The sequence below is a fragment of the Bos grunniens genome, chromosome 4 (assembly GCF_055505025.1).
Source record: "Bos grunniens cultivar Pamir isolate PY7600 chromosome 4, Bosgru_T2T1.0, whole genome shotgun sequence".
In the NCBI taxonomy this organism is placed as follows: domain Eukaryota; kingdom Metazoa; phylum Chordata; class Mammalia; order Artiodactyla; family Bovidae; genus Bos; species Bos grunniens.
In genome coordinates, this window is record NC_141168.1 from 7,416,094 (window position 1) to 7,442,994 (window position 26,901).

Genomic DNA, 26,901 nt, shown 5'->3' on the forward strand with positions numbered 1-26,901 from the left:
TCCAGGTTTCGTCTCCAGCCACGTGAAAACATTAAAAATGGCCCCCTGATTTCTTATCCTTCCATACATTTATTCTCAAGCAGGAGATTTTTATTTTTTCAGCTTATCCATCCAAGCCTTGTTCTTTCTATCACAAACATACCTGATTATAGAGTCACAGACAAAAACTTGGCTTTTCAAAATATCAAGTTGAGTGCATAGCTCCAAGTTATAGGACCTAGACTCTGCTGCAGACTGGAGGCTTTGCTCTGTAAAAATAGAATTGGTACCTAGAGGAGTGTGCGAGGTCTGGCTGCTCGCTGCACAAAAGCCAATAAACAGGCCAGGTTGGGGGAAAGGAAAGTTTGCTTTATTTCAGATGCTGGCAACTAGGGGGAGAGAGTGGCGGACACCTGTCCAAAGGCCGACATCCCCCCACTGGCAATCAGTGGGGCAAGAGCTTTTATAGACAGCAGAGGCAGTGAGGCGGCGGGGGGAGGAACTACAAGCAGAAACAGCACCGTCAGCTCTGGCAGTCTTCTTCCAATTGGTCCTCGGTGGTCTGATCAGTGTCCTCTTTAGGTCCAGTTAATCTTCAGTTCCAGGGTCCGTTGGTTCCCATTTCTTTGAGGCCAGTTCTCAGAATTGTGGCAGCTTATGTACGTTGTGGGTACAGTCTGGTCTTTGTGTAGTTAACTTCTCCACCTGGGGTTTTGGTATCCATCAGACAGCTCACAGGATGTGACTCAGAATATTATCTATAGCCCTTGAGAACTCAAGGTCCTTGACTGTGCTTAACGACTACATTATTATTATTTAGTCTCCTCGGACTGTCTTCGTTTCCACATGTCTCTCTTATCTGATTACACTTATTCTTTGACTAAAATTTTCCATAGACAAAAGGCAGGCAGAGGACACGGAGCAACAAGGACCACAGGGTGCTCAGAACCAGGTGAGTGGCCCAAATGAGAGGGGAAGGGGCAAGTCAGAGTCCCTGTGCCAATGATGGCTCTCAGCCCCTGACCCCACCGGGCACCCAGAACACAACCAGCTGGCGACCCCAGCCACACGCAAGAACTCAGAGGACTCTTTCTTGGAAAAATTGGATGGCTACAAAGAAAAGACCTATGAATAATTCCAATACTGGGAATAGTTCAAACAATAATAAAAATTCAGGCTTACCACCTGATTATCCTATAGGGCAGCCCACCAGTCGACAAGGCCTCAAATTTCCCACAAAACTTTCATTTGAGAAATGCTTTTGACATGAAAGACCAAAACTATGAACTGAAATAATGAGCAGATGGAACTTTTATAAAGAAATACTATCATTACAGGATGGTATTTTTAAATAGGAAAGAGTTTTGGATGCTAAAAAACACAAATGAAATTTTAACTTAAAAGCACAGTGAAAGGTTTAAAAGATAAAGTCAAGAATATCTCTCACATTACTAAAATCAGATATGAAAGTAGAGACATTACTACTGATTGTCCAGAAATAGAAAGTATTATGAGATTACTATGAACAATTGTATGCCAACAAATTGGATAACTTAGATGAAATGGACAGATTTCTAGAAACACAAAACCTACCAAAAGTAAATCACAAAGAAATAAAAAATCTGATTAAACTTATAACTAGCAAGAAGATTAAGTCAGTAATCAAAATTATCCCAACAAAGAGTTCAGGATGAGATGGCTTCACTGGTGAATTTTATCAAACATTTAAAGAAGTAATATGAGTTATTACTCATACTTTTCCAAAATATTGAAGAAGAGGGAACACTTCCTAAATCATTCTATGAAGGCAGCATTGCCTTGATACCAAAGCCAGGAAGGAAAAAAAAAACTATAAGAAACCTATAGACCAATATCCCTCATGAACACTGATGCAAACGAAAAACCTCAACAAAATATTAGCAAACAAAATTCAGCAGCTATTAAAAAGATTATACATCACGACCAAGTGAGATTTATTCTTGGAATGCAAAAATATTGGCTTGGCCAAAAAGTTTCTTTTTAAGTAAAAATAAAAGACACATTTTTCATTTTTACCAAGCACTTTATTGAACAACATATTCACCAAAATGGTGGTGGAATCATTTTTTTCCACTATCTTCTGCCATTTTTCAGGCAACTTCATTATTCCATCTTCCCAAAACTTTTTATCTTTTTGAACAAAGAACTGCTCCAGGTGATTTTTTACAGTCTTCCAGGGAATTGAAGTTTTTTCCATTAACAGAATTTTGTAAAGACTGGAATAAATGGAAATCTGAAGGTGAAACGTCTGGTGAATACAGTGGATGAATCAGAACTTCCCAGCCAAACTGTAACAGTGTTTGCCTGGTCATCAAAGAAACTCGCTGTCTTGAGTTCCCCTAATGGAAGTCAGCATTTTGTGGTGACTTATTCCAGATGCTTTTCTTTCAGTTGGTCTAACTGGGAATAGTACTTACTGGAATTAATCGGTTTTCTGGAATGAGCTTATAATAGAAGATTCCCTTGAATTCCCACCATACACACAACACACCTTCTCTGGATGAAGACTGGCCTTTGGTATGGTTGGTGGTAGTTTATCTCACTTGCCCCACAATCTCTTCTGTTCCACATTATTGTACAGTATCCACTTTTCATTGCCCGTCAGAATTTGTTTTAAAGTGGAACATTTACATTTAAGTAGAGAATCGCATGTGAAAATACAGTCAAGAAGGTTTTTTTCTGCTTAACATGGAAGCCAAACATCAAAGCGGTGAATGAACATCACCAAGCTGGTGCAAGTGATTTTCAGCGCTTAGTTTGCATATTTCAAGTATGTCAGGTATCTCCCAAGATGTATAACGTTGATTGCTCTCAATCAATGTCTTGATTTGATCAGTATCAACATCAACTGACCTACCTGACCAGGGAGCATTGTCCTGTATAAAACTTTGCAAACCACTTTTGACACTTTCAATCAGTCACAGCACCTTCTCCATACACTGCACAAGTCTTTTATTTTTGCATTTTTACCTTTTTTGAAATAATAATAAAGCATAATACACCAAAAATATTGCTTCTTTTCTTCCATCTTCCATATTAAGATGGCTACACAAAAATTCACCGATTTTGGTAAGTTTCTTTTTTAAATGCATGCTGATAAGACAGCTATCACAATACAGCCTAACAAAATTGTTTCAAACGAAGTTAAAAACAATTCAGTGCTCTTAGAACTAGCTTATAAGGGGGAAAAAATGAACAAATTTCTTGACCCACCCAATATTTCAACATATGAAAATTCATCAATGTAAAAACCATATTAACAGAATGAAGGGAAAAGCCACATAGGGAATCCCCTGGAGGTCCAGTGGGTAGGACTCTGTGTTTTCACTGTGGAGGGCACAGGTTCAATCCCTGCTCAGGGAACTGACATCCCACAAGCCTCACAGGGCAGGGGAAAAAAAAATTTTTTTCAACTGAAACAGGAAAAGCATGTGACAAAATTCAATACCCATTCATGATAAAACCACTCAACAAACCAGCAATAGAGGGAAATTATCTCCTTAGTAAAACCATACATAAGAAACACATAAACAAACACATGAAAAGATGCTCAACATCACTCATTATCAGAGAAATGCAAATCAAAACCACTATGAGGTACCATTTCACACCAGTCAGAATGGCTGCAATCCAAAAGTCTACAAGTAATAAATGCTGGAGAGGGTGTGGAGAAAAGGGAACCCTCTTACACTGTTGGTGGGAATGCAAACTAGTACAGTCACTATGGAGAACAGTGTGGAGATTCCTTAAAAAACTGGAAATAGAACTGCCTTATGATCCAGCAATCCCACTGCTGGGCATACACACTGAGGAAACCAGAAGGGAAAGAGACACGTGTACCCCAATGTTCATCACAGCACTGTTTATAATAGCCAGGACATGGAAGCAACCTAGATGTCCATCAGCAGATGAATGGATAAGAAAGCAGTGGTACATATACACAATGGAGTATTACTCAGCCATTAAAAAGAATACATTTGAAGCAGTTCTAATGAGGTGGATGAAACTGGAGCCTATTATACAGAGTGAAGTAAGCCAGAAGGAAAAACACCAATACAGTATACTAACTCATATATATGGAATTTAGAAAAATGGTAACAATAACCCTGTGTACGAGACAGCAAAAGAGACACTCATGTATAGAACAGTCTTTTGGACTCTGTGGGAGAGGGAGAGGGTGGGAAGATTTGGGAGAATAGCATTGAAACATGTAAAATATCATGTATGAAACGAGTTGCCAGTCCAGGTTCGATGCACAATACTGGATGCTTGGGGCTAGTGCACTGGGACGACCCGGAGGGATGGTATGGGGAGGGTTCAGGATGGGGAACACATGTATACCTGTGGTGGATTCATTTTGATATTTGGCAAAACTAATACAATTATGTAAAGTTTAAAAATAAAAACAAACAAACAAACAAAACAAAACAAACAAAAAAAAAGAAACACATAGTGAAGATCATACTCCAATGACAAAAATAGCTGAAACCTCCTTGAAGATCAGGAACAAGGGAAAGAATATCTGCTTTTACCTCTTCTAGTCAACAAAATACTGGAAGTTCTAGACAGAGCAACTGAGCAAAGAAGCAATAAGTAGATAAGCTGAACTTCAGGAAAATGTAAAGCTCACGGACACTACGAACAAAGTAGAACAGCAGCCCATAGAGTGGAAGAAAGTATTTGCAAATCATATATCTGACGAGGGGTTAACGTGCAGGACATATAAAGAATTCCAACAACTCAACAACAAACAGACAAGTTAAAATATGGTCAAAGGAGTTACACAGTCATTTCTCCAAAGAAGATATACTGCTACTACTGCTGCTAAGTCACTTCAGTCCTGTCCGACTCTGTGCGACCCCACAGACAGCAGCCCACCAGGCTCCCCCATCCCTGGGATTCTCCAGGCAAGAACACTGGAGTGGGTTGCCATTGCCTTCTCCCAAAGAAGGTATATGAATGGCCAATAAGCCCAAAAGAGCAGCCAAAAGGAATAGGAAGATTTGAAAAAGAAGCAAATAGAACGTCCAGAAAAATTTTAATGGAACTTAAAACATAATAGCCTGATGAAAAGCAGATTACACATAACTGGATCAGAAATTAGTGCACACGGTAAATAAAGGTGAAGGATTTAACCTCCTCTTACCCGTCTGCTTGTCTCCATCTTCATCACCCTGGTTTCTGCCACGTTCATTACCTGCTTCCATTGTCTCTCTCCTACTGAGGGCATCCTGCACCTGAACTTGTCTCCCCTCTTGTCTACCCTCCACATGCTGGCCAGAGTGAGTTTTCAACAACTCTATTTGCTTTGTGATTTTTAAACTTTAAAAAAATTACTTTTACACTGCAAACAACAAATTAACCGGACGGTATGAGACTGTACAGATACAAAGGGCGTGCTGTTTTGCTTTCCTCTCTCCTTCGTCTTTCCCCTCTCTGAGCCAGACAGCTCCTCTCCTCAGAGGCAACCACTGCCACAGCATTTTGCTTCTCCTTCTAGAAACATTCTACGCATGTGTGAGCACAGGTAGACACACGTCATTCGTGATGAGCACCTGACATGTGGCCAGTGTGGCTGAGGTCTTGGAGTTTTCAAACAAGAGACCAATGTTTCCCGTGTTGCTTCATTCTACTGACTATTGAAAATATTTGTGTTCACTTTTCTGAACAGGCTCTATGCAAGTGTCATGGTTACAGTTAAAATCATTTAGTATTTAAGGGCAAATGCCATGAAACATCACTGGTTTATGAGACTGTTGAAAGAAGTAGAAGACAATGAATAAGTTTTTTTTGCCAACACTCATTGCTTGAGTCATGGAAGGGTTTTACTAAGGTTTTCAGTAATGAGACGTCCCCAGGTGGCACCAGTGGTAAAGAACCTGCCTGCTAATGCAGGAGACAAGAGACGCGGGTTCAATCCCGGGTCGGGAAGATCCTCTGGAGGAGGGCATGGCAACCCATTCCCATATTCTTGCTGGGAGAATCCCCATGGACAGAGAAGCCTGGCGGGCTACAGTCCATAGGGTCACAAACACGACTAAAGTGACTTAGCATGAGCAAACATGTACCAATATTTTCCTGAAACTAAGAGAACATTGAAACTTCCCTGGGGATCCAGGGGTTAAGACTCTGCACTTCTAGTGCAGGTGTCATGGGTTCAAGCCCTGGTCAGACAGCTAGGATCCCACATGCCATGTGGCAATGCAAAAAAAAAAAAAAAAATCTCAAAAATGATTTTAACCAGATATTCAACAATCAAAAATTTTAAATTACTGTAAGTTTTCTCACCAATATAACACTCCTATAACCAAGGACTTTCCAGGTGGCACTAGTGGTAAAGAATCCACCTGCCAATGCATGGGATGTAAGAGACGTGCGTTCAATCCCTGAGTAGGGAAGATCCCCTGGAGGAGGAAATGGCAACCCACTCCAGTATTCTTGCCTGGAAAATTCCATGGGCAAAGGAGGCTGGTGGGCTACAATCCATGCGGCCGCCAAGAGCCAGACACAACTGAGCAACTGGGCACATTTTGAAATCTTTGTCAGAAGGACCCGGATATGTGAATTTCTGCTTTCAACTGTGATGTCCGGGAAGATCATTAACCACCAGTACACAGCTAAGCGCTGTCGCTGCTCGCCTGGGTCACCTGACGCTGAGCTCACGATTGTACCCTGAGTAACCCCTGAACTGAACTGAACAGTAACGGGGCTTCCCGGCGGCGCTGGTGGTAAAGAACCTGCCTGCCTATGCAGGAGACAAGGGTGCGGGGTCGATCCCTGGGTCGGGAAGATCCTCTGGAGGAGGGCATGGCAGCCCCGCCCTCATCAGCCCTGTGCTGCCCGCCACTCATGCTCCTTTCGCCCACAGGCCGTTCTGTCTGGCTGAGTGACCTTCCTGTGTTTGCGCCTGGCCCCCTCGCCTGCCTTGCCCGCTGCCTGCTCCAGCCCTCCTTGCTCGCCCCAGGCCTGAGGCAGCCCCAGCTGAAAGCAGGGTCACTTTCCTGCCTTCCTCAGCGCAAGTCCACCTTGTCTTAGAAGTTTTCTCTGGTCACCCACTTCCTGGTCCTCCCCAGCACGTGGCCCTGCTGTTTCTCTAGGCCCAGAGGAAGTTCCTGGAGAACAAAGACCCCCAGCTCTCATCTCTGCTTAGTGATTGCTGACAACTCACAGATGGGACTGAAATGTCCAAGGTGGGATTTCAGCCCCCAGTACTGGCTAATTGAAGGCGAGGATCTTTCTGGAACCCCCAGGGGACATTGCAAAGGAAGCTCTGGGCTCCAGGTGGAGAATCCTGCCAGGGGTGCCTGGGAGGGGACCAAAGGCGGGTCATCTGTCCCTCTCCATACATCTTCCTGTTTAATCCTTCAAACAACCCCCTAGCGGGAGGGCCTCTGGCCCCCACATTGCAGAGAAGGGAGCAGAAGATGCAGGGGTCCTGGTGGTTAAACCAGGTCGTCTCCGTGCGGGCTTCCCTGGTGGCTCATCTGGTAAAGAATCCGCCCGCAATGCAGGAGACCCTGGTTCGATCCCTGGGTTGGGAAGATCCCCTAGAGAAGGAAACAGCTCCAGTATTAGGCCTGGAGAATTCCATGGACGTCGCAGAGTCGGTCACGACTGAGCGGCTTTCACTCGCTCTCCGTGGGCAACGGGCAGAGGGCCCGGGACTTAGGTAGCAGTGGTCCTGGTGGCTGACACACCAAGTCCCAGGGCTTGTTCTTATTTGCTCAGGAGCAGCATGTATGGATGTGAGAGTTGGACTGTGAAGAAGGCTGAGTGCCAAAGAATTGATGCTTTTGAACTGTGATGTTGGAGAAGATTCTTGAAAGTCCCTTGGACTGCAAGGAGATCCAACCAGTCCATTCTGAAGGAGATCAGCCCTGGGATTTCTTTGGAAGGACTGATGCTAAAGCTGAAACTCCAGTACTTTGGCCACCTCATGAGAAGAGTTGACTCATTGGAAAAGACTCTGATGCTGGGAGGGATTGGGGGCAAGAGGAGAAGGGGACGACAGAGGATGAGATGGCTGGATGGCATCATTGACTCGATGGACCTGAGTCTGAGTGAACTCCAGGAGTTGGTGATGGGCAGGGAGGCCTGGTGTGCTGCGATTCATGGGGTCGCAAAGAGTCGAACACGACTGAGTGACTGAACCGAGCAGGAGCTGAGCGCCTGTTTTCCCCTGACCCCCCAGCAGCCTTCAGAACCCCACCACTCGCCCTCCACCCACATGTGAGACCCTGGGAGACCATTGCCACCACAGATGGGATGTGATCCTTCACGCCTGACATGTTTGCTGGTGTTGGAGACCCCCTTCCTTCTCAGTGTGGTTCCAGGCTGCAGGGGGACGGTTCAAATGACTCGTCGAAGTCTCCTGGGGTTTGAGGATGTCTGGATTTCTGGGAAGAATTTTCTGGAATGAGTGTCTTGGGGACGGCCTGGAGGGGCCTGAGGGGAAGGGGTCGCCCTGTTCCTGGGGGCAGGGCAGCGCCCGGGCTGGGGCGGCCCGCTGGACCAGCGGGAGGGGACGGGAGGGCAGGGCGGGACAGTGCAGGGCGGGGATGAGGAGGGGAATCCCGGGAGGGCCGTCGGCCAAGGCCGGTCCCGGCGGGCGGGGAGGAGCCGCGGGGCGCTGGAGGGGGCCCAGGAGGAGGTGGGAGGAGACGGGCGCGCCGCCGGGGGAGCCTGACGGGTGCCGGGAAGAGGCCGGGGCCGCAGGGGAGACCCCGAGGCGCAGCAGAGGAGGTGAGGAGGAGAGACCCCGAGGCGCGGGAGAGGGGAAGGGGGGAGACCCCGAGGCGCGGGAGAGGGGAAGGGGGGAGACCCCGAGGCGCGGGGGAGGAGGAGAGGGGAGACCTCGAGGCGGGGGAGAGGAGTGCGGGGGGAGCGCGGGGAGGGTAAAGGGCGCAGCTCCGGAGGCCGGCGTTTGTTGGCTGCTCCGCGAGCCCGGTCCTGTCTTCGAGGCGACGGCCTGGCACCTTTGCCCGGCGGGACCTGGGTCTCCACACCTGGGGCTTTCTAGTCCTCGGGAGGCTGCTCTCGGGCAGATTTCTCGGGGAGGGTCCGGCCCTCAGGCGCCCCCAACCCCAGTCACACGGATTGAGGTGCGGGGTTGGCGGGCTGAGAGAGGAAGAAGGCTCCAGAAAAGAACAAGGCAAGGGAGAAAAACTCTGCCTAAGAAGACAGAGGAGGTGGGGCGGAGGAGGGACCCCCATTTTCTGGGGGCAGTGGGGTGGGGGGGCGGGCGGAGGCGGTGGGGCTGATGGCAACGGGCTCTTTCAGCACAGCGAGGGTTAAGTGGGCTCCTAAAGCCCACCCGCCCTGGGCCCCTCCTGTTTAGGTCCTCCCCAAAATATTTAGCCTCCAGCCAGCCTCCATTCCTTCCCACCCCACCCCCAGTTTTGGGCCCCGATGGTGAGGATCCGGGGCTGGAGCCTTGTGTACCAGAAAACAGGGGGTGACGGGGGGGGGGGGGGAGGGGGGGGCGGGGGGGGGGAGGGGGGGCGGGGGGGGAGGGGGGCGGGGGGGGAGGGGGCGGGGGCGGGGGGGGAGGGGGGGCGGGGGGGGAGGGGGCGGGGGCGGGGGGGGAGGGGGGGCGGGGGGGGAGGGGGCGGGGGCGGGGGGGGGCAGGGAGGTGGAGGCGGGAGCAGGCCCTGCTCCCCAGCTGCTGGCCCAAGGACTGGAGCAGACCCAGCACCTACCTCGGACAGGGCCAACCTGGGCTGGGCTTGGGAACAGTGGGGCCAGGTGGGAGGAGAGGGACGGGCCAGGGGAACACCAGGGCGTGGGGATGGGGGTCTGCAGGGCCACTCCGTGTCCCCCCACCTCTGCCCGGAGCCCACCAGACAGGGCCCCAGAGCCACAGGGCCCAGGAGCGGTGGCTCCTCCTCCGGACCCACACACAGCCCTCTGCAGGGTCCAGGAGACGGAGGTGAAGCCATGTGGCAGCTGCTGCTCCCCCTGGCCCTGGGGCTGGGCACCATGGGCTTGGGCAGGGCGGAGCTCACGACGGCCCAGCACCGGGGCCTGCAGGTGGCCCTGGAGGAGTTCCACAAGCATCCGCCCGTGCTGTGGGCCTTCCAGGTGACCAGCGTGGACAACGCGGCAGACACGGTGAGCGCCAGCCCAGAGAGGGGAGGGTGGGGACGGGGATCGGGAGACCAGAACGTGCCCCCCACCGAGAGCAGGTGCACCGATACTTGGGCCCCAGCAAGCCGCCCAACTCTCCAGAGAGGCCACCGGCCCCCGCCCCAGGGTGTGCTGCTGCCCGCTGGGGAGCAGGGACAGGTCACACCCGCAACAGCTCTGCCTGCTCAGCTGGGCCGCGGGCTTTCTCTTGTCTGTTGGCAGCTCTTCCCGGCCGGGCAGTTTGTGAGGCTGGAGTTCAAGCTCCAGCAGACGAGCTGTCGGAAGAAAGACTGGAGGAAAGAAGACTGCAAAGTCAAGCCCAACGGGGTGAGCTGATGGCAGGGCGCGTGCACCGGGCAGGAGTGGGCGGCGGGCTTCACAGCTGGAGAAGCCTGAGGTTGGAGACCCTGGGGTGGGGCAGCCTCCCTGGCTCTGACCGGCCTGCCTGCCTGCGCCCATGGCGGTGATGGCTGTGGGTGGGCTGAGGGGGCCACGACAGGCAAGAAGACGGACACACAGGCTCCAGAGCAGGTCCACCCAGGCTGCAGGTCACTGGTGGAAGGAGGCCGTGGTCCCCACCTTAGGCCTGGTGAACTTCCCATTTCGCATGAGTTTTCAAGGGGAGGATGGCTCGGCCTGGGCCGACTCCTAAGAGGGCTTGACTGTCATCAGCCACTTTGGGGGCCAAGTCAGTGCCATGGGGGTGATCCCTGGGCTCGGAGCACAACCACCTCTGCCAACCCCCAGTCCTGTTCCTGCACTGGCTCGTCAAGGCCTTAGTCACCGCCCTCTGCTGAAGGAGTGCTGGATTAGACTAGTGCTTTTCTGGACTTTTACACCAGGATCCCTGTGTTCAATTCAAATCTTGCAAGAAAACAGAAAACACAAATAAATGTAACAGATGGAAGCACAGTGGAAGCCAGGTGGGGAAAACCTGGCTGTGTCAGACACAGACAGACACACAGAGACACACACACACACAGTTTGAAAACTAAGTGCCGCCTACACACACACACATACACACAAACACACACAGACACACATACACACACACACACAAACTCAGAGAGTTTGAAAACTAAGTGCCGCCTACAGACACATACACACACACACAAATACACACACACACAAACACACAGTTTGAAAACTGCAGGATAGTTCTGACTTTTGAAAATTCCCAATCCAGAGCTAGGCTTCGCCTCGACCCAGCTGGCCTGCCAAAGGAACGGGCCCCACTGCAGGCTGGCCCCAGGTTCCGCCCTCACAGGGCTGCACGCCTCCCTTCACCCCTTTCCTCTCTGGCCCCCACGCCCCCTCCCCAGAGAAAGCGGAAATGCCTGGCCTGCATCAAGCTGGACTCAAAGGATCAAGTCCTGGGCCGGATGGTGCACTGTCCCATACAGACTCAGGTTCAACGGGTGAGGAGGGGACTGCTAAGGTGTGGAGAGACTGGGCCTTGGGAGAGGCCTGGATGGAGAGGTTGGGGAGGGGCATGGTGAGGAGGGGCTCTGGGCTCAGCCCAGACACTCCCTGGGAGGGGGGGCGGGGGTGGTAGGCGCTGGCAGGAACAGGGCGCCCGAGTGGCCCTGTGCTGGCAGGAGCTGGACGACGCCCAGGACACCCAGTGCAGCAGGGTGGAGCGCGCCGGCGAGGACCCCCACAGCTACTACCTCCCCGGACAGTTTGCCTTCATCAAAGCCTTGTCCCCCTGAGCTGAGGCCTGGCAGGTAGGTGGCCAGGAGGGAGGGGAACGGGAGGACTGAGAGGACGCTGGAGCTGGGCTGCGGGAGGCAGGGGAACAGGGCCTGGGAGCCTGCAAAGACCGCCTCCCTCACGCCTGGCCTGTTTCTCTTCCCTTTCCTCTAGAAGTCACCCGGCTTCCTGGAAGGAAGGGAGGTCGCCAGTGAAAGCCCGCCTCCCTCCTCTGGGCCCGGGGAGGGGCCACCCCCTGACCCCTGAGCTAATAAAGCTGTGCTCAGCTGAGTTCTCACGCTCCCTCGAATTCCCTCCCTCCCCCAGCTCAGCTGCAGGGCAGCCTGTGTGTGAGCAAAGGCCCTGGTCCTCCGGCCTCACAGGGAGGAAGCAAAGCCCCGAGGTGAGGGGGTGGGGGGTGGGGAGGGGGCAGGACCCAGCTGCCTGGACACCCAGAAAGCTGCAGACACCTCCTCCTTGCCCAGGGGAGACCAGACGTGGGGGTGGAGGACCCAGTCTTGCTTTCAGGGGCTCCCTCTTGGGAAAACCAAGCACGCCCACGTGTACTGATACTAATTAAAACAATTTAATAGGGATGAGCATGGGTGGGAATGGGGACAGTGGAGGTTCCAGGGAGACCCAGGAGCAAGGGACACAGCAGGAGAACCAGGGAGGTGGGTAAATGCAGCTTCCACGCCAGCGAGCTCAGCCGCGGCGTCTCCCAGGGCGGGAGGGGCAGGAGGCTGGCCTTCCCCTCCTCCCCCAGCTGCAGCCTTAGGACCAAGCTGCTTTCTTCCTCCGAGCCTCAGGCTCATGCCGCTGGGACAGGCAGCAGCTGTAGCCGTGGAAGGGGCCAGGGACCTCCTCCCAGGCGCTCTTCTAGGTGGTAGCAGGACAGCCTCAGGCTGAGCCCGCTGCTTGGGGAGGGCCCGAGGGAGGTACATCTTTGATGGACGTGGGGAGTTTTCCTTGAAGGGCAACAAGCAGTGGGACAAAACTGTCCAGACGAGCAGGGAGGCCACCAAGGGCCCCGGGGCGCCTTCAGAAGACGAAGGAGGCGGCAGTGGCGCCCGCGGGGCTGAGCGCCCGCATGGCCTGGGCCAAGCTGTCCCGGGCCTGGCGGTCCAGGTCGTGGCACTCCTGCAGTGTGTCCTGGAACTGGCGGCAGGCCTCCTCCAGGATGGAGCTGCTGCGTGGGGGCAAGGCCTCCCAGTAGCCAGGCTCCACCCAAGGCTGGGCCTCCATGGGCCGGGGGCCAGGGGCACCAGGGTCGGGGCTCAAGGAGCTGTCGAGGTCCCGGCACAGCTGGTAGAAGTCGCTGCCGCGCCCACTCACACGCTCGCCGTCGAGGACCTTCAGGCCGGGCAGCAGCTCACGCACTGAGGCCCAGTAGCAGGGGCTGGCGCACAGCGGGTTGCTGAGCCGCGCCAACGGGTCTCGGAGCCGCAGGCGCTCCAGACCCCGCAGCCCCGCCAGGCACTGCAGCTGCGCGGGCCCAGCCAGCAGGTTGCCTGCAGCATTGAGACACTGCAGGTTCTCACAGGCGGCCAGGGGCTCCAGGCCCGTCAGCCGGTTGTCAGCCACGTTGAGCACGGCCAGCTGCCGCAGGGAGGCCAGCGGGCCCAGCTGGGTGAGCGCGTTACCCGACAGGTCCAGCCACTCGAGGCCGAGGCAGTCCCCCAGGCAGCCCAGGCCCACCAGCCCCAGGCCCCGCAGCTTGAGCAGCAGGATGGACTCCAGGGCGAACTCGCCCGAGCGCGCCTTGAGCAGCTGGGGCGTCACTCGCACCCCGTCAGCCTCTCCTGACTTCTCGCCCCGAGGCTCCATGAGACCAAATGGGGCCAGGGGGCCGGGGGGTCAGGCAGCTGCGATGCAGGTGCCACTGGTGGTCAGCGGGCTGCTCACCCCACGGGTCGCCCCCTCCACTCAGCCTGGGCCCGGATTGGACACGTCTCCGACACCCTCACTCGAGGGCCAGCAGGTCCCTAAGGAGAGACAATCGAACAGTGAGTGGACCTCTGAGCACCACGGACCTTCAGCAGGGGCCCGGCAGGACCGGAGGACTCCAGCCCAAGGCACAGAAGGGCCAAGACCCCACAGCAGGAGCCAGCCAGGCACAGGCCCCCACCTGAGGGGGTCCCGGATGGAGTTCAGGCTCGACACTACAATCCCTCCACGGCCCCCAGTGTGCACAATCTCATTCCTTTTCTTTTTCAGTAACTGCTTGTGAGTATCATGAATTTAGACGTTTCGTCTCAAACCCTTTCAATCTATTTTTGAATAGACACAGGCCCCCAGAGTCGCCAATCTTCTTTGCTTCTTTCCTGGGAGTGCCCTGCTTTTGCAAACATAGTTCAGAGCACCTGGGTCTTGCCTTATTCCCTCCAAGGTGTTCTCGACTCGATTTTTTTTCAACATCAGCAATGAACTCAAAATGGGTTCAGGGTTCCATGGTCTACCCTGGTGGCAGCTGTGGGGGCTGAGCGCCCAGCCCTCAGTCCTAGACGAGGAAGCTGGGGTCGAGGGAGTGAGTGGCAGCACCACCAGGCCCCACGCCTTTGTTCCCCCGACCCCTGCCTGACAAGACCAGCTCTTCACTCTGGCCTCAACAGAATGTCCCTTCCCGTAAGCCAGAGAGCATGATTCCAGCCACAAACGTGATGCCGTTTCCCAAGTAGGCAAAGAGGGGCTGGAGAGGGAAGGTGGAACAGTCCGGGAAGCCATCCTGGAGGCAGGGACAGGGTGGCCCCGATGCTGGCTCTGGAAAAGGGGAGGGAGGGGACTTCCAGGCCGCCAGTGGCCTTGGGACAGGCAGAGACCCAGGGGCCACCGAAAGCCCAGAGCCCAAGGGAGGCAGCCTGGGGGAGGGGTGGCTGCCATGCCAGAGGAGCACAGAGGGGTCAGGGTTCAGGCAGAGAGGAAAACAAGCAGAAACCTCTGTTCCAAGTGGCAGCTCCCCAACCTACAGACCAGCCAGGCCCAGGCCAGGCAGGGTGGTGCCCACGGAGAACCACAGGGCCATTCAATCCTGCTGTTTACAAAGCCCGGGGCTCCAGGGCCGTGGTCAGGCTCCCAGGCTGTGTCTCCATAGCAACGTCACTTCTCATTCCCCCCCACCAAGGAAACCAGACCTAGAGCTCCTCCCACACCCCTTAGGAAGCTGTGGGGGCTGCCAACACATCCTGCCCCCACCCCACCTCTGAGAAGGGGGTCCCATATCTTTAATCTGCAGCAGCCCAGCTCCACCTTCATTTCTAGCAAAGTTTCTGTCCCAAAGCACGGAGGTACCTGCTGAGAAGGCTGGCTCACTCCATGGAAGCGTCTGCTAGGGTTTGTTTGAGAGCAGCGGGGCAACGCAGTCACTGCCACGTCAGGTTAAACCTGATCTGGCCCACAAGGTGGGGGGCAGGTGAGGGGCACTGGAGTCCTGCCATAAACGCAGGAGCCAGAGACCACGACCCCGCGGCGGTCAGGGAGCCACGGAGACGGAGAATGTGGCCTCGGAGCCTGGCCACGTGACCAGACGCCCAGCTCCATCTCAGGCATGTGGGTGCAGAAAGGATGAGGGGTGGGGTGCCCGTGGCGCCAGCCTCAGGAGGCCGGCTTGAGTCCAGGCAGATGGGGTCCGGGCGCCGCCTGGGAGCGAGGTGTTGCCTCTGCTGTGTGCCCATCTCCCACCCACAAGAGGACAGGAGTGACCCCCCACAAGCCACGACCGTCCAAGCATCTGGGGGACCAAACTGCCCCTGGTGGGGCACGGCTGCTCCAGAGCCTGAGCCTCCGAGAGCTCAGGACCCTCAAGCCTCTCACCCCTGCCTTCCGCCTGCCTCCTCAGACGCCCCCCTGCCTCTCCAGTCCAGGTTTCCCCTCTCCGGGAATGTGGAGAAGCCACTGGGGGTGACGCCACACCACAAGGGTGCCTCTCCTGAGAGCTGACTGAGGGATGGCGGCACCGACCAATACATGGCCCCCAGGACAGCGTCCCCTCCCCACACACACACGCCTTCCAGCAGCAGGGGAGAAGACGCTACCTGAGCAGAGAGTGGAGATGACTTCAGGTCACGCTGTTGCAACCACTGAACACAGCTGCACAAGGCTTTCTTCAAGGAGCCAGGTGACCCTGCTCAAATGAGCACACAGCAGACCAACTAGTACAGAGGGTTACGATCACAAGGTAAAGAGCTCACGAGGGCTACTGAGCAAAAACGATCACAGTGAGTTTCTCCTGAATGTCCTGCAGTGAACTAGCCACAATGACTCGGCGGGGAAGAGGGGACAGGTTCCCGGGGCTCACCCCCATGGCCGGGGCCAGAGTGCAGGCGAGCCTGCTGCCTCCCGGCCTCCACCACCTTCCCTCCTCAGAGCCCGGCTCCCAGCGGCCCAGCGCCTCAGGAGAGCCAGACTCACGCCTCGTGGGACGAACGGGCCCTCCAGCCTCACCCTTTCACCTTCTCCCACCCAATCCCACCAGCACTGGGACTCCCACACCCCCAGGGCCTGTGCCCAGCCCTAAAGGAACTCAGGCCAGTGGGTACCAGAACACACGCCCTTTCTGGCTTCCTGAGACCACTTTCACTGTACAAACAAGAAACCCCGAGGTTCCCAGCAGCCTGGCAACAACTACAGGTGAGAACGGCCGTGAGAGGAGTCTCAGGTCTGCTCCACTGCACGCCTGCCTACAGGAGCCGGGTGGTCCAGCCCCCCAGGGCTCTGGCACCCGGGATGCCCTGGAAGGGACGGAGCCGAAGGAGACCAGCGGGTGCATGGGCACCTCCCTCTTGAGGTGGCTGCTGTATCTTCCTTTCCCAGGAAGGGCGGCTGAGGACATTCCCCGTGGCACCCCCACCTCCCCAGCCCCGGCCCCTCTGAGAAAGCCGCCCTCCAGGGCCGTCACAGCCGACACAGACTAGCTGCATGTGGGCCCTCCCTACCCGGCAACACTTTAAAGGGGCACCACGCCCGTACACGGGGCGGGACGGCTCAAGTCACTGAGGAACATGGCCCACCTTTCCACACACATGCCGCCGGCAGTAACGCAAGCAGTGGGCAGACGGAAAACGGCTTCTCCCTGAAAACAAAACTGGCAACCTGGCCATAACTGAGAAACCGTCCTCATTCTTCTCAAACAGGCTTCAGAGTCTGGCCATCCTAGGACAGGATGCTCTGCCCACTTCTCTCATCTAGGTAGCCATCCCCCGGGGCAGCTTTCTGGGGCTTCCAAGCGCTCAGACTCCCAGCTCTGCCTCTCCTAGGCCAGATCTCCACAGGGGAAAGAGGGGCAGGGGGCGTGTAGCTGGAGAAATGCTCCAGGTTGGTCTTCAAGAAGAGAAGACGCTTAACCGTCTCCACCAGGAGCAGGGAGTTGTACTCCATGATGGTGGGGCTGCCCAGGGAGGCAAAGACACTTGCAGAGGAGGCGCTTGTCAGCAGGGGGAGCAGGACAGGACAGGTAGGTGGTGGCCAGTCTCGCCAGGGCTGGCCAGATGTCCCACCACTTCTTCTAGTAAGCCAAGGGGTCCTCCTGGGCACCCACTGTCTTGTTCTCACACAGGTGCTTCTTGACAATGATGCTAGCCAGGTGGCTCTCCGTGGAGCAGGAGGCATCGCTCCACTCAGAGGCCAGCAGCCCCACGCTCTCCAGCCGCTCCAACAGGCTCTTCTCGCTCTGGCCCAGCAGTGAGGACCCGGAGGAGGGGGGCCGGCTTCTCTGCACTGGCTCCCCCAGGCCCTTCCCTTCTGACCCGGGGCTCCTAGCTCCTCTGTCGCTCAGGGTGGCCTCCACCCGCCCAGCCTTGGGGCCCTGCAGGGAAGGGGAGGGTGGCACGGGCTATTCAGACAGCATGAGCTCCTTCACTTTGTACACAAGACCCTGCTTCCAGTGGTACATGTCCACCCCCTCGGGGAGGATGGTCTCGATCCTGCCCTTTAAGCAGGGGTCTGGCACGGTCCTCTCGGTGGAAGAACTCGGTAAGCTGGTTGTCCGTGGAGAGCTGCAGGGGCCAGGCCCTCGACTGGCTGCACGGCCGCACCCATCTCCCAGGCGCTCCGCTCCTCGAAGTGCCCGCGCTCCACTCCAAGGAGACATGCGGGTAGCGCAGCTGGGGTGGCACCGGGTGGAATGCGGCCTGGGCGGCGCACACCTCCTCAGCTGCCACCTGGAAGGGTCGTGGGCACATGACTGGGCTGTCAGTCAGGCTCCAGGAGGTGGCCTGGATACAGGGCGGCCCCCGCCTTGCCCAGCCGCTGCTTCTCGTAAACTTGAGCAGGCGGCCGCTGCTGCACCCACCAGCCACTCTGGCCAGCGGTGCACGGACACCCAGTGGCCCGTGGAAGTTTCTTTCCAGGAAGCCCAGGCACGGGGAGACGGGTCCGAGAGCCACAGGCCGAGCTGGCCCCGCAGCCTGTCCTCCGGAGTGCGGCCCAGGGGCAGCCCGCGGACCCCAAGCACCGCCTGCCTCCTCGGGCCCCCTGGTGGGCAGTGACATCCACGGAGTTCACGTCCTTGGCCCGGCTGCCACGGAACGGTGAGGTGGACTCAGACGCCCTCGGCCCAGCACCTGCTCACCCATCGCCTCATGGAGCAGGGGCTCTGCTCTGTGGGAGAAGGCCGGAGGCGGGAGGCAGTGGCAAGGGTTCCCCTGGGCCACGAACCTCCTGAAAGGGTGGAGACCAGACAAAGGAGAGCGGCAGGGCTGGGCTACAAAGGAGGTCCGCGGTGCTCTGGTTCCAGGCCCGGGCCTGGGGCTGGTTGGGGGGCATATGTGCCACCTGGGTCCTGCCCGACCACAATCAGGGGAGTGGCAGGGTCATCTCTAGAGGGGGAGCAGGTTGGGGAGGCCCACGCGGAATCACCTGTCCGTCCCTATCTTCCAGAGGTGAGGCATCGGGCGCTGGCATGGTGACGGCGGCCCTCAGGGACACGGCTGCTGGCCCACCAAGGCCAGGCCCTTCTGCTGCTTCTCGGGTGGCCCTCCCCGCTGCCCCCCGGGGGCCTCCTGCCTCCAGCCCTGTGCTTCCCCACCAAGTGATGGGACAGACGCGAGCATTGGGGCTGCCCCTTCACTTCACCAGGCCTGACACTCGACTGGCATGGGATGCAGGTGACCCAGCGGACGTTCCTGCAAGTTGACAGTAAAGAAGTGTCTTGTGTCGGGGAGGGCCGCTGACCCGGGGACAGCCTGGAGGCCCAGCCCTTGGCCTCGGCCTGCACGGTTCTCCCCGGCTTCTGCAGGCACAGCGGCTTCAGGGCCAGGCGGCTGCTCGCCCCCACCAGGAAGCAAGTGTCTCTTCTTCTGCTTCTTGAGGTGACGTGTCTCTCTGGCCAGATGGGCTATGAGGATGCCGGCCAGCCTTGCCTCCTCAGCCTTGCTGGGCTGGCCTGCCTCCAAGCCCATCCGGCCTGGCCAGGGCTGAGCACCGGGTCCCCCACCTCGCACCGTCCGCGGGCCTTACACCTGCACACCTTTTCCTCCCGCTGCACAGGGCACCCCTGCCCTGGCACGGATAGGAGGCCGCAGGGCCTGGAGTCTCTCCTTTGGCCAAGGGCATGACAATCTGCAGAGGGGGCAGCCAAGCCAGGGCCAGGCCTCCCCAGGCAGTGGGCCCGTCTCCTCACTGAGGACATCGAGGCCCAGGAGACCTCCCTCCTGCCCCTCCCGGAAAGCCTGGTCAGGCACGGGGACCCACAGGCTGCTGGGCAGGGGGCGGGCTCTCTTCCTCTGCTGGGAAGGGTCCCTCCCACCCATCTTCTGGGCACTGGAGCTTCTGGTCTTCTGGGGGCCACTGCTGGCCTTCTCCTCTACGTCTGCAAACTCAAGCTGGACCTCAGTCTCCAGCAGGTGCTGCCTGGCACCCTGGCCGAGCCCACAAGGGGCGCTGGTAGCTCTGGCATCGAACTTGGAGCCGGGAGGAGCCGGAATGGTGGGTGGGGTCATGGGTCTAGTCCTGGAAGAGTCAGCATACATCGGGGGCTCTTGCCCCACGGATCCTGAGGACGTGTGCTTCTTGCAGGGCTTTATGACTTTTTCTACTTCTGACAGGCCTGGGAGCTTGGGGCAGTGAGAATGTGGGCCCGGGCTGTAAGGCAAGCGGAAGAGGATGGCTCTCGCCTAGTGGGCTCTCGACCGTGGGCACCATTGAGGGGGGACGTGAGGCCAGAGGTGGGGAGAAGGGAGCGCTGGAGGACCTAAGGAGTCATGACCACCGGAGATCAATCAAAGGACAGAGCTCTCCAGACCCCTCCCTCCTTGGCGAGGGAGGCCTGACATTCACTCTTCCGGACCCAGCAGAACCACAGTCCTTGGCACCTGAGTGGTGTCTGTGTCCGTCTTCTTTGCCACGCTAACACTGTTTCTTTTTTTTTTTTTTCAATGTTTATCCAGAACCTAGTAGGCACTTGACAACGTTTCTGCACGCTGAATACAGTATACAGTAGGCAAGGCCCCTGCATGCAGGTAGGCCCCCAGGCTGGCGGGAGAGGCAGACGTGAATGAAATTCTCACTCGCACGACAAGAAGAGGAGAGCCCCACTGTGGGCTGTATGGGGGCACCGCGGGGCCGGGGGACCCTGGGGGGGGGGAGCTGACCTCACCATGACGTAGGGCTCCAAGGCACCGGGCAGGCTTCCCGGGGAGAGCCATGGGTGCCCGCACTGTCAGCGAGGCCATGGGAGCAGAGGGGGCCAGGCTTGGCGTCCTGGGCACCCACAGGGTCCAGGAAAACAGGGACATCACTCAGTCCTGCGGAGCAAGGCAGCCTGAGGCTTCCCAAGCCTCCATCAGGGCACAAAGGACGGGGCAGCTCCTGACGCTGGCAACTCAGCATCTCCTCCCCTCGGAGCCTGCTCTGCTCTGGGTCTGGCCCCCACCACTCCCTGGCTCTGCCCCCCACCGACCCCAAGGCCCCCAGTGACTCCCAACTTCTCTGCACCAGCCCCACCCACCCCGTCCTCTCGACTCTGGACAGCACGGTCTCCTTGGCTTCCTGTCACCGAAGACTCCTTCCCAGCCTCTGCCCTGCTCCCTTGTCTCCTGCCTGCCCCTTAATGGCATTTCCTCGTCTCACCTACCATGCCCTCCCCCAGACTGGGCCCCTCCACACCACCAAGCAAGCGAGCATTGCAACCCCCAACCCCGCCTGGTTCATGACCCCCTCGTGGGCTGCCCCTCACCCACTCTGCCTGCAGTCAGCTCAAACCAGGGCACAGACTTCAGTTCACCCAGATGCTCAGACCCTACACCCAGGCACCGTCCTCAACCCCTCCCCACCCCCCACACACTCATTTTCCTGGAGATGAGATCAAATTCAGGGCTGCTCTCAAAAGAAAAGAGACACGAAGAAGTCAGAGATGAAACATGCAGGAAGGAGAAAAGAAAATGTGAGGGAAAGTTAAAGGCCAGCGAGCGAGGACGTGTCTCCCGGGGAAAGAGAAGGTTCAGAGGAGGATGGCGGGTCCGCCCCGGTCACGTGAGGCGGAGGAGCGTGCGTCCCTCCAGCCCAGAGCAAGACGCAGGCTAACTGAGGAGATTTAAGCCAGGACGTTCTGACTCGGTAACGTGAAACGTTCAGGAGGGCCATCAGGGATGGCAGGGAGGCCTTCACTGGTGACGAGCCTGCTGGGCAGCTCAAGGGAGGTTCGGCTGTGAAAGCAGGTGGACAGCTCGACACCGAGGAGCCCTGTCCAGTGGGAGAGGCCTCAGGAGAACCGAGAGGAAACCGCCCCAGCCCATCACTAGACAACCAAGTCAGCCACCACCACACCGGGCACCTGGAGCCCACTGGAGGGGAAGCCGCGGAGGGGCCGGGTCAAGGCACAGACGAAGGGCCAGACACTGCCGTGGTCCAGAGGAAGGGCTCTAGATGTCAGAACCAGAAGGGACTCCCCTCTGCTCTTATTTTGATTGAAGAAACGGAAACCCAGAGGAGCAACGTGATGCTCCGTGGCACAGCAGAGGACCCGAGCAGTCTGTCAGCTCCATCGCTCTTGGGCCCACAGAGCAGGGTACCGGAGGCAGGCCTGTGTCCCACCTGTGCTCACGGATGAGGGCAGAGAAAAGCATAAAACCTGTTGAGTCAGGCTGCAGCCCGGGGCACACCCCAACACCTTCACCCGAGGGCCCGAGTGGACCCCAGGGCACCAATCCTGTTTCGTCCCCGACCAGCCTCGTCCCACCGGTCTGTCTGTATTCTGCAGACAACTTTGATCCACTTGACTATTTAACAAAACTTCGTCAATATCTACCGTGAGCCAGCACTGTGCCCTAAACATACACACACGGGAGAGGAGCTGTCAGCTGGCACGCGGGGCTCAGGACGACAAGACAACCTGGGAACAGCGAGGCAAGCGGGGCGAGTGCTGCAGAGCCCGGGCGGGCTGCCCGGGAGGCACACCGAGTCTATGACACCGGGGTTTAGTGCTGTCTCCGAAGGGTGGCTCCCCTTGGGCTACCTCTTGAGGAACCCCGTCTCTGGACAGAGAGCCCTGGGCAGATCAGGAACCCAGGGCGATGGGCGGCACCCACAGTAAAGCGCCCCTTTCTCTCCAACGAAGCACAGCAGGATGAGAGCTGCGGAAAGCTGGCCTCGAGTCTACACACATCCGAAGTGTAAAATTTAAAAAGAAAGTCACCCACAAACTCCAAGACTTTGGTTATTAGTGAGAGATTGTTTGTGACACATCTCATAACAGCTGACACACGCACCTTCGAGGATGATGACAAGATGGACAGTCTGGGGCTGAGCTGGAGGGTGGGGGAGGACCCCACAGAGGCAGGCCTCGCCCTGAGAAGCGAATGGGGGGCGGGGGGGAGAGGAGCAGGTGATGGCGGCGGGGCTGCAAGTGAAGGGACAGTTTGGAGAGCCATGTGGGGGGGCAGGTGTGCTTGGGCTGCTGCCTGGAGGAGGAGTGGACACAGAGGGCCTCCCCAGTGATCCTCCCCAGTAACCCAGATCAGCTACAGATGTGGCGATTTTAAGGTTCTCCTGCAACAAGTCTTCAGGAGTAGACATGACAGGTACTGAGCTAAAGATGCAGATCCACGGAAAAGTCCCCAAAGAAACGGAGGGAAAACACTGGCAGGAGAAGAGAGGGGAGGGTGGTTGCCCAGGCAACACACTGTGGGGAGGGTAGAGGAGGAGCAGACTCCAAAGGTGCCCTATGGGCAGAGGGCAGAGAAACACCTAAGTGATGTTAGGGAGGGCCAAGGGAAGCCCTTCCAGAAAGGACAGACAGGGTCACTTCAGTGGGATGAGGTGGCTGGAGCCCCCAGCTATGCAATGAGAAGCAGGGGGTACGGGTGCTTGCAGTGTCAAAGGGTCAGGAGGGGAAAGGCTTAGCTCCATCTCAAGACAGAGCAAAGGTGCAGTGGGAAGATAGGGAGGCCTGGTGGCAGGAGCCTCCGGAGGGCGAGGGGCTCGAGGCATAGGTGCATGTCGGGCCGGGAAGTGGAAGGGGTTATCAGAGACGAGAAAGAATCTATTTTTTTTCCCCCTGACACAGCAAAGAAGGATGCTGGGGTGGCAGGCAAGTCCTTGAGTGATGGCAGGGGGAAGACCCAGGCAGTTTATGCCCAGGAGCCTACAGACTCCCAAGGGGAAGCCATATACTCAGAGAGGCAGCAACCTGCTGGCTGAGCCTGAGGCAGGCGGGGCCTCAGCACAGGCACTGCCTCCATGGATCAGAGGTTTCCTCACCACCCTCACCAGTGGCTTCCCAGGTGGCTCAGGAGTAAAGCATACACCTGCCCAGGCAGGAGACGTGGGTTTGATCCCTGGATCAGGAAGATCCCCTGGAGAAGGAAATGGCAACCCACTCCAGTATTCCTGCCTGGACAATCCCACGGACAGAGGAGCCTGTTGGGCTAGTCATGGGGTTGCAAAGAGTCGGACATGCCTTAGCACCTCAACAACAACTCTTACCAGGCCTTTTCCCATGCGCAGGCCCAGAAGGAAAGGGGGCACTTTTCTATTTCTCCTAGGCCCGCCTCACCCCAGCGCCTCATTTGCAACTCAGCCTACCCTGGGCATTCAAGACCTATGCCAGAGAGACGTTTTCACCCTGCTCAGTCACCAGCCCCCACCTCTGTCAGCCCCTGCACTGGGGGGTGGGGGGGGGGGTGGTGCCAGTCCATCCCCGCCAGACCTGCAGGGGACTTCAAAGCACTGGATGAGCCTCCAAGTCCTGGGCTTCTCATCCCCCTACCCACTCAAGCTAGGAGGAGGTAGAAGATGGTGAAGAAGAGGATGGGACTAGAGGAACACATGGATGTGAAAGCCTAGAGCAAACCACTGTACATTTCTGGCTTTGGTCCCAAGTGCACACTTGGCTGCACGCAAACCCTAAAGAAGAGGCTTGAAACAAACACACATCATTAGGTTTTGTCATATGCAAAAAGTGACACAAAATGAGGTGTTTTAAACTACACACACTTGGCTCTTTTCTGCGAGGCTGCTCTCCATAGTGGATTGAGAGCATCAAGTTCCAGAGCCAGTCTATGGGGGCTTAAATCCTGCCTGTGGGCGAAGAGCTGTGTGCTCCTCCCGCTACTGAGCCTCGGTTTCCCTGTCTACACAACAGGGAGAACAGCACCTGCCTCACTGGCTTGTGAAGGATTAGTGACGTTCGGTTCAGTTCAGTTCAGTCTCTCAGTCGTGTCCGACTCTTTGTGACCCCATGGACTGCAGCACGCCAGGAATCTCTGTCCGTCACCAACTCCCGGAGTTCACTCAAACTCATGTCCATCGAGTCCGTGATGCCATCCAGCCATCTCATCCTCTGTTGTCCCCTTCTCCTCCCGCCCTCAATCTTTCCCAGCATCAGGGTCTTTTCCAATGAGTCAGTTCTTCGCATCAAGATATCGAGCGACAGTTCCAGGCATAGACTGATGGACATGAGCTCGCTGTCCAGCACGGACTCTGAAGACCGGGGAGACCGGGCCGCCCGCTGGGCCGAGGTCAGGACAAGCCGCCTCGGCCCCTGGAATCCAGGGACCGCCACGCCCGCTCCCCGGCTTACCTACTGCCGAGGGTCAGGCCGGCCGGCGGGGCCGACGGAAACGGGACGCCAGCGCCCCTCCACCAGCAACCGGCCGCGGCCCCGCAGCTGGGAGCAGGGCGCCGCCTACCACCCCCTCGCGCAGCGCAGCAGCTGGACCTACCAGGAGGCGCCCAGGGCCCAGCACAGCCAAGGGGGAGGAGTCCAGGTTCCGGGGCGGACTTCCGGAAGCGACAGCCCAAGGGATCCTCTGCGCCCACCCGCGTCCCAAGGCGCCTAAGTTCCTCCTACCAGCAGTCAGCAGGGAGTGCGCAGGCGCGGCGGGCCCCGACCGGAAACGGTGGGGTCCCGCCGGCTCCTCCGCCGGAAGTCGCTCACTGCTCTGCCCAGATAGACTTGGTTCTAGTTTAAGGGTGCTAGTTTGGAGGGGGCGGGGAGAGACTTGTTTGCTTGTTTATAATCGTGCTAGTTTAGCTCTATGGTCTTGGAAGAAGCGCTAGCATGAGCTTCGGGCCGATGTCGACCAAGTCTTCCTTGTCCACTGGCCGATCCCCAAGGTCCCTTCCACCCCGGGGCCTTTAACCCACCTGAACTTGACCTTTGTGCATGATTTGAGACGGGGGGGTTCATCTGACCTTTTTTTCATTTAGAGCTGATCCTCCTGCAGTGTGTATTCCTCGCTGATTACTTCTGCTCGCCCCCCCCCCCCCCCAGCCTTCTTTCACTCCCATATGCGTAGGAATCTATTCTAGGTTCCATATTCTAATGCATTTCTATTCTATTCTAATAGTCTCTCCCTGCAGGAATACATTTCTGGTTTTTTAAGGCATGATTTAGATCCAATCAATGTCCCAATTTTAAGTGTGCATTGCAATGGATTTTGACAAATTTGTTTACTTGCAGTACCACCTTCACAATCGACGTATAGGATATGTCTATCCACACACACATCCAGTAATAATAAAGTAATAAACCACTTAACCTTTTCCCAATGAACTTTCCACCCTGTGCCCCAGGTAACAGCTAATATGCCATCTGTCATGAAAGACTAGGTTTACATTCCCTAATACTTCATAAAGATGGCACTACACACTATGCAGTTTTTATGTATAGCCTCTTTGGCTTAATGCAATGTTTCCGGGATTCAGCCATGCTGATGTATGAATCAGGAACTCATTCATTTTTATTGCTGTGTAGAATTCCTTTATATGAATGTAGCATAATTTGTTTACCCATTTACCCTGTTGACAACTTGGATTCTTTTCAATTTTCAGTTCAGTTCAGTTGCTCAGTCGTGTCCAACTCTTCGTGACCCCATGAATCGCAGCACACCAGGCCTCCCTGTCCATCACCAACTCCCAGAGTTCACTCAGACTCATGTCCATTGAGTCAGTGATGCCATCCAGCCATCTCATCCTCTGTCGTCCCCTTCTCCTCCTGCCCCAAATCCCTCCCAGCATCAGAGTCTTTTCCAATGAGTCAACTCTTCGCATGAGGTGGCCAAAGTACTGGAGTTTCAGCTTTAGCATCATTCCTTCCAAAGAAATCCCAGGGCTGATCTCCTTCAGAGTGGACTGGTTGGATCTCCTTGCAGTCCAAGGGACTCTCAAGAGTCTTCTCCAACACCACAGTTCAAAAGCATCAATTCTTCGGCAGTCAGCTTTCTTCACAGTCCAACTCTCACAACCATACATGACCACTGAAAAAACCATAGCCTTGACTAGACTGACCTTTGTTGGCAAAGTAATGTCTCTGCTTTTCAATATGTTATCTAGGTTGGTCATAACTTTTCTTCCAAGGAGTAAGCGTCTTTTAATTTCATGGCTGCAGTCACCATCTGCAGTGATTTTGGAGCCCAAAAATATAAAGTCTGACACTGTTTCCCCATCTATTTCCCATGAAGTGATGGGACCGGATGCCATGATCTTCGTTTTCTGAATGTTGAGTTTTAAGCCAACTTTTTCACTCTCCTCTTTCACCTTCATCAAGAGGCTTTTTAGTTCCTCTTCACTTTCTGCCATAAGGGTGGTATCATCTGCATATCTGAGGTTATTGATATTTCTCCCGGCAATCTT

General features: G+C 56.1%; 2 protein-coding genes and 1 pseudogene across 14 annotated transcripts; 1 reads left to right on the forward strand and 2 right to left on the reverse strand.

Annotated features, from left to right (window-relative positions):
* The first annotated feature begins 8,702 nt into the window (after positions 1 to 8,702).
* On the forward strand, positions 8,703 to 12,126 carry RARRES2 (retinoic acid receptor responder 2). Of its 4 annotated transcripts, none has more exons than XM_086395080.1 (6): positions 8,703 to 9,206; positions 9,931 to 10,128; positions 10,366 to 10,470; positions 11,466 to 11,561; positions 11,742 to 11,870; positions 12,010 to 12,126. In XM_086395080.1, exons 2-5 carry the CDS (start codon positions 9,955 to 9,957, stop codon positions 11,853 to 11,855), a joined length of 489 nt encoding a protein of 162 aa, XP_086251206.1. In that variant the 5' UTR covers positions 8,703 to 9,206; positions 9,931 to 9,954; the 3' UTR covers positions 11,856 to 11,870; positions 12,010 to 12,126. The 4 variants fall into 4 exon arrangements, with proteins under 4 accessions (XP_086251206.1, XP_086251208.1, XP_086251207.1 ...); XM_086395082.1 differs by having other exon boundaries at positions 8,703 to 9,169; XM_086395081.1 differs by having other exon boundaries at positions 8,703 to 8,760.
* A 273-nt stretch (positions 12,127 to 12,399) lies between these two features.
* Positions 12,400 to 25,183, reverse strand: LRRC61 (leucine rich repeat containing 61). Of its 10 annotated transcripts, none has more exons than XM_086395076.1 (3): positions 24,990 to 25,147; positions 15,867 to 15,955; positions 12,400 to 13,820 (listed from the first exon to the last, which is right to left on the reverse strand). In XM_086395076.1, exon 3 carries the CDS (start codon positions 13,660 to 13,662, stop codon positions 12,877 to 12,879), a length of 786 nt encoding a protein of 261 aa, XP_086251202.1. In that variant the 5' UTR covers positions 13,663 to 13,820; positions 15,867 to 15,955; positions 24,990 to 25,147; the 3' UTR covers positions 12,400 to 12,876. The 10 variants fall into 10 exon arrangements, with proteins under 10 accessions (XP_086251202.1, XP_086251204.1, XP_086251201.1 ...); XM_086395078.1 differs by lacking the exon at positions 15,867 to 15,955 and adding an exon at positions 21,602 to 21,861; XM_086395075.1 differs by lacking the exon at positions 15,867 to 15,955 and adding an exon at positions 21,602 to 21,861 and having other exon boundaries at positions 24,848 to 25,147.
* Positions 17,171 to 18,320, reverse strand: LOC147373486 (putative protein ZBED10P; annotated as a pseudogene).
* Positions 25,184 to 26,901: the final 1,718 nt, after the last annotated feature.

Excerpts from the sequence above, each read along its gene's own strand:
- RARRES2 (XM_086395080.1), top strand. The coding sequence starts at position 9,955 with ATGTGGCAGCTGCTGCTCCCCCTGGCCCTGGGGCTGGGCACCATGGGC. Across the intron at positions 10,471-11,465 it reads GCAAAGTCAAGCCCAACGGG|AGAAAGCGGAAATGCCTGGC; the intron begins GTGAGCTGATGG and ends CCCCCTCCCCAG. Across the intron at positions 11,562-11,741 it reads TACAGACTCAGGTTCAACGG|GAGCTGGACGACGCCCAGGA; the intron begins GTGAGGAGGGGA and ends CTGTGCTGGCAG.
- LRRC61 (XM_086395071.1), bottom strand. The coding sequence starts at position 13,662 with ATGGAGCCTCGGGGCGAGAAGTCAGGAGAGGCTGACGGGGTGCGAGTG.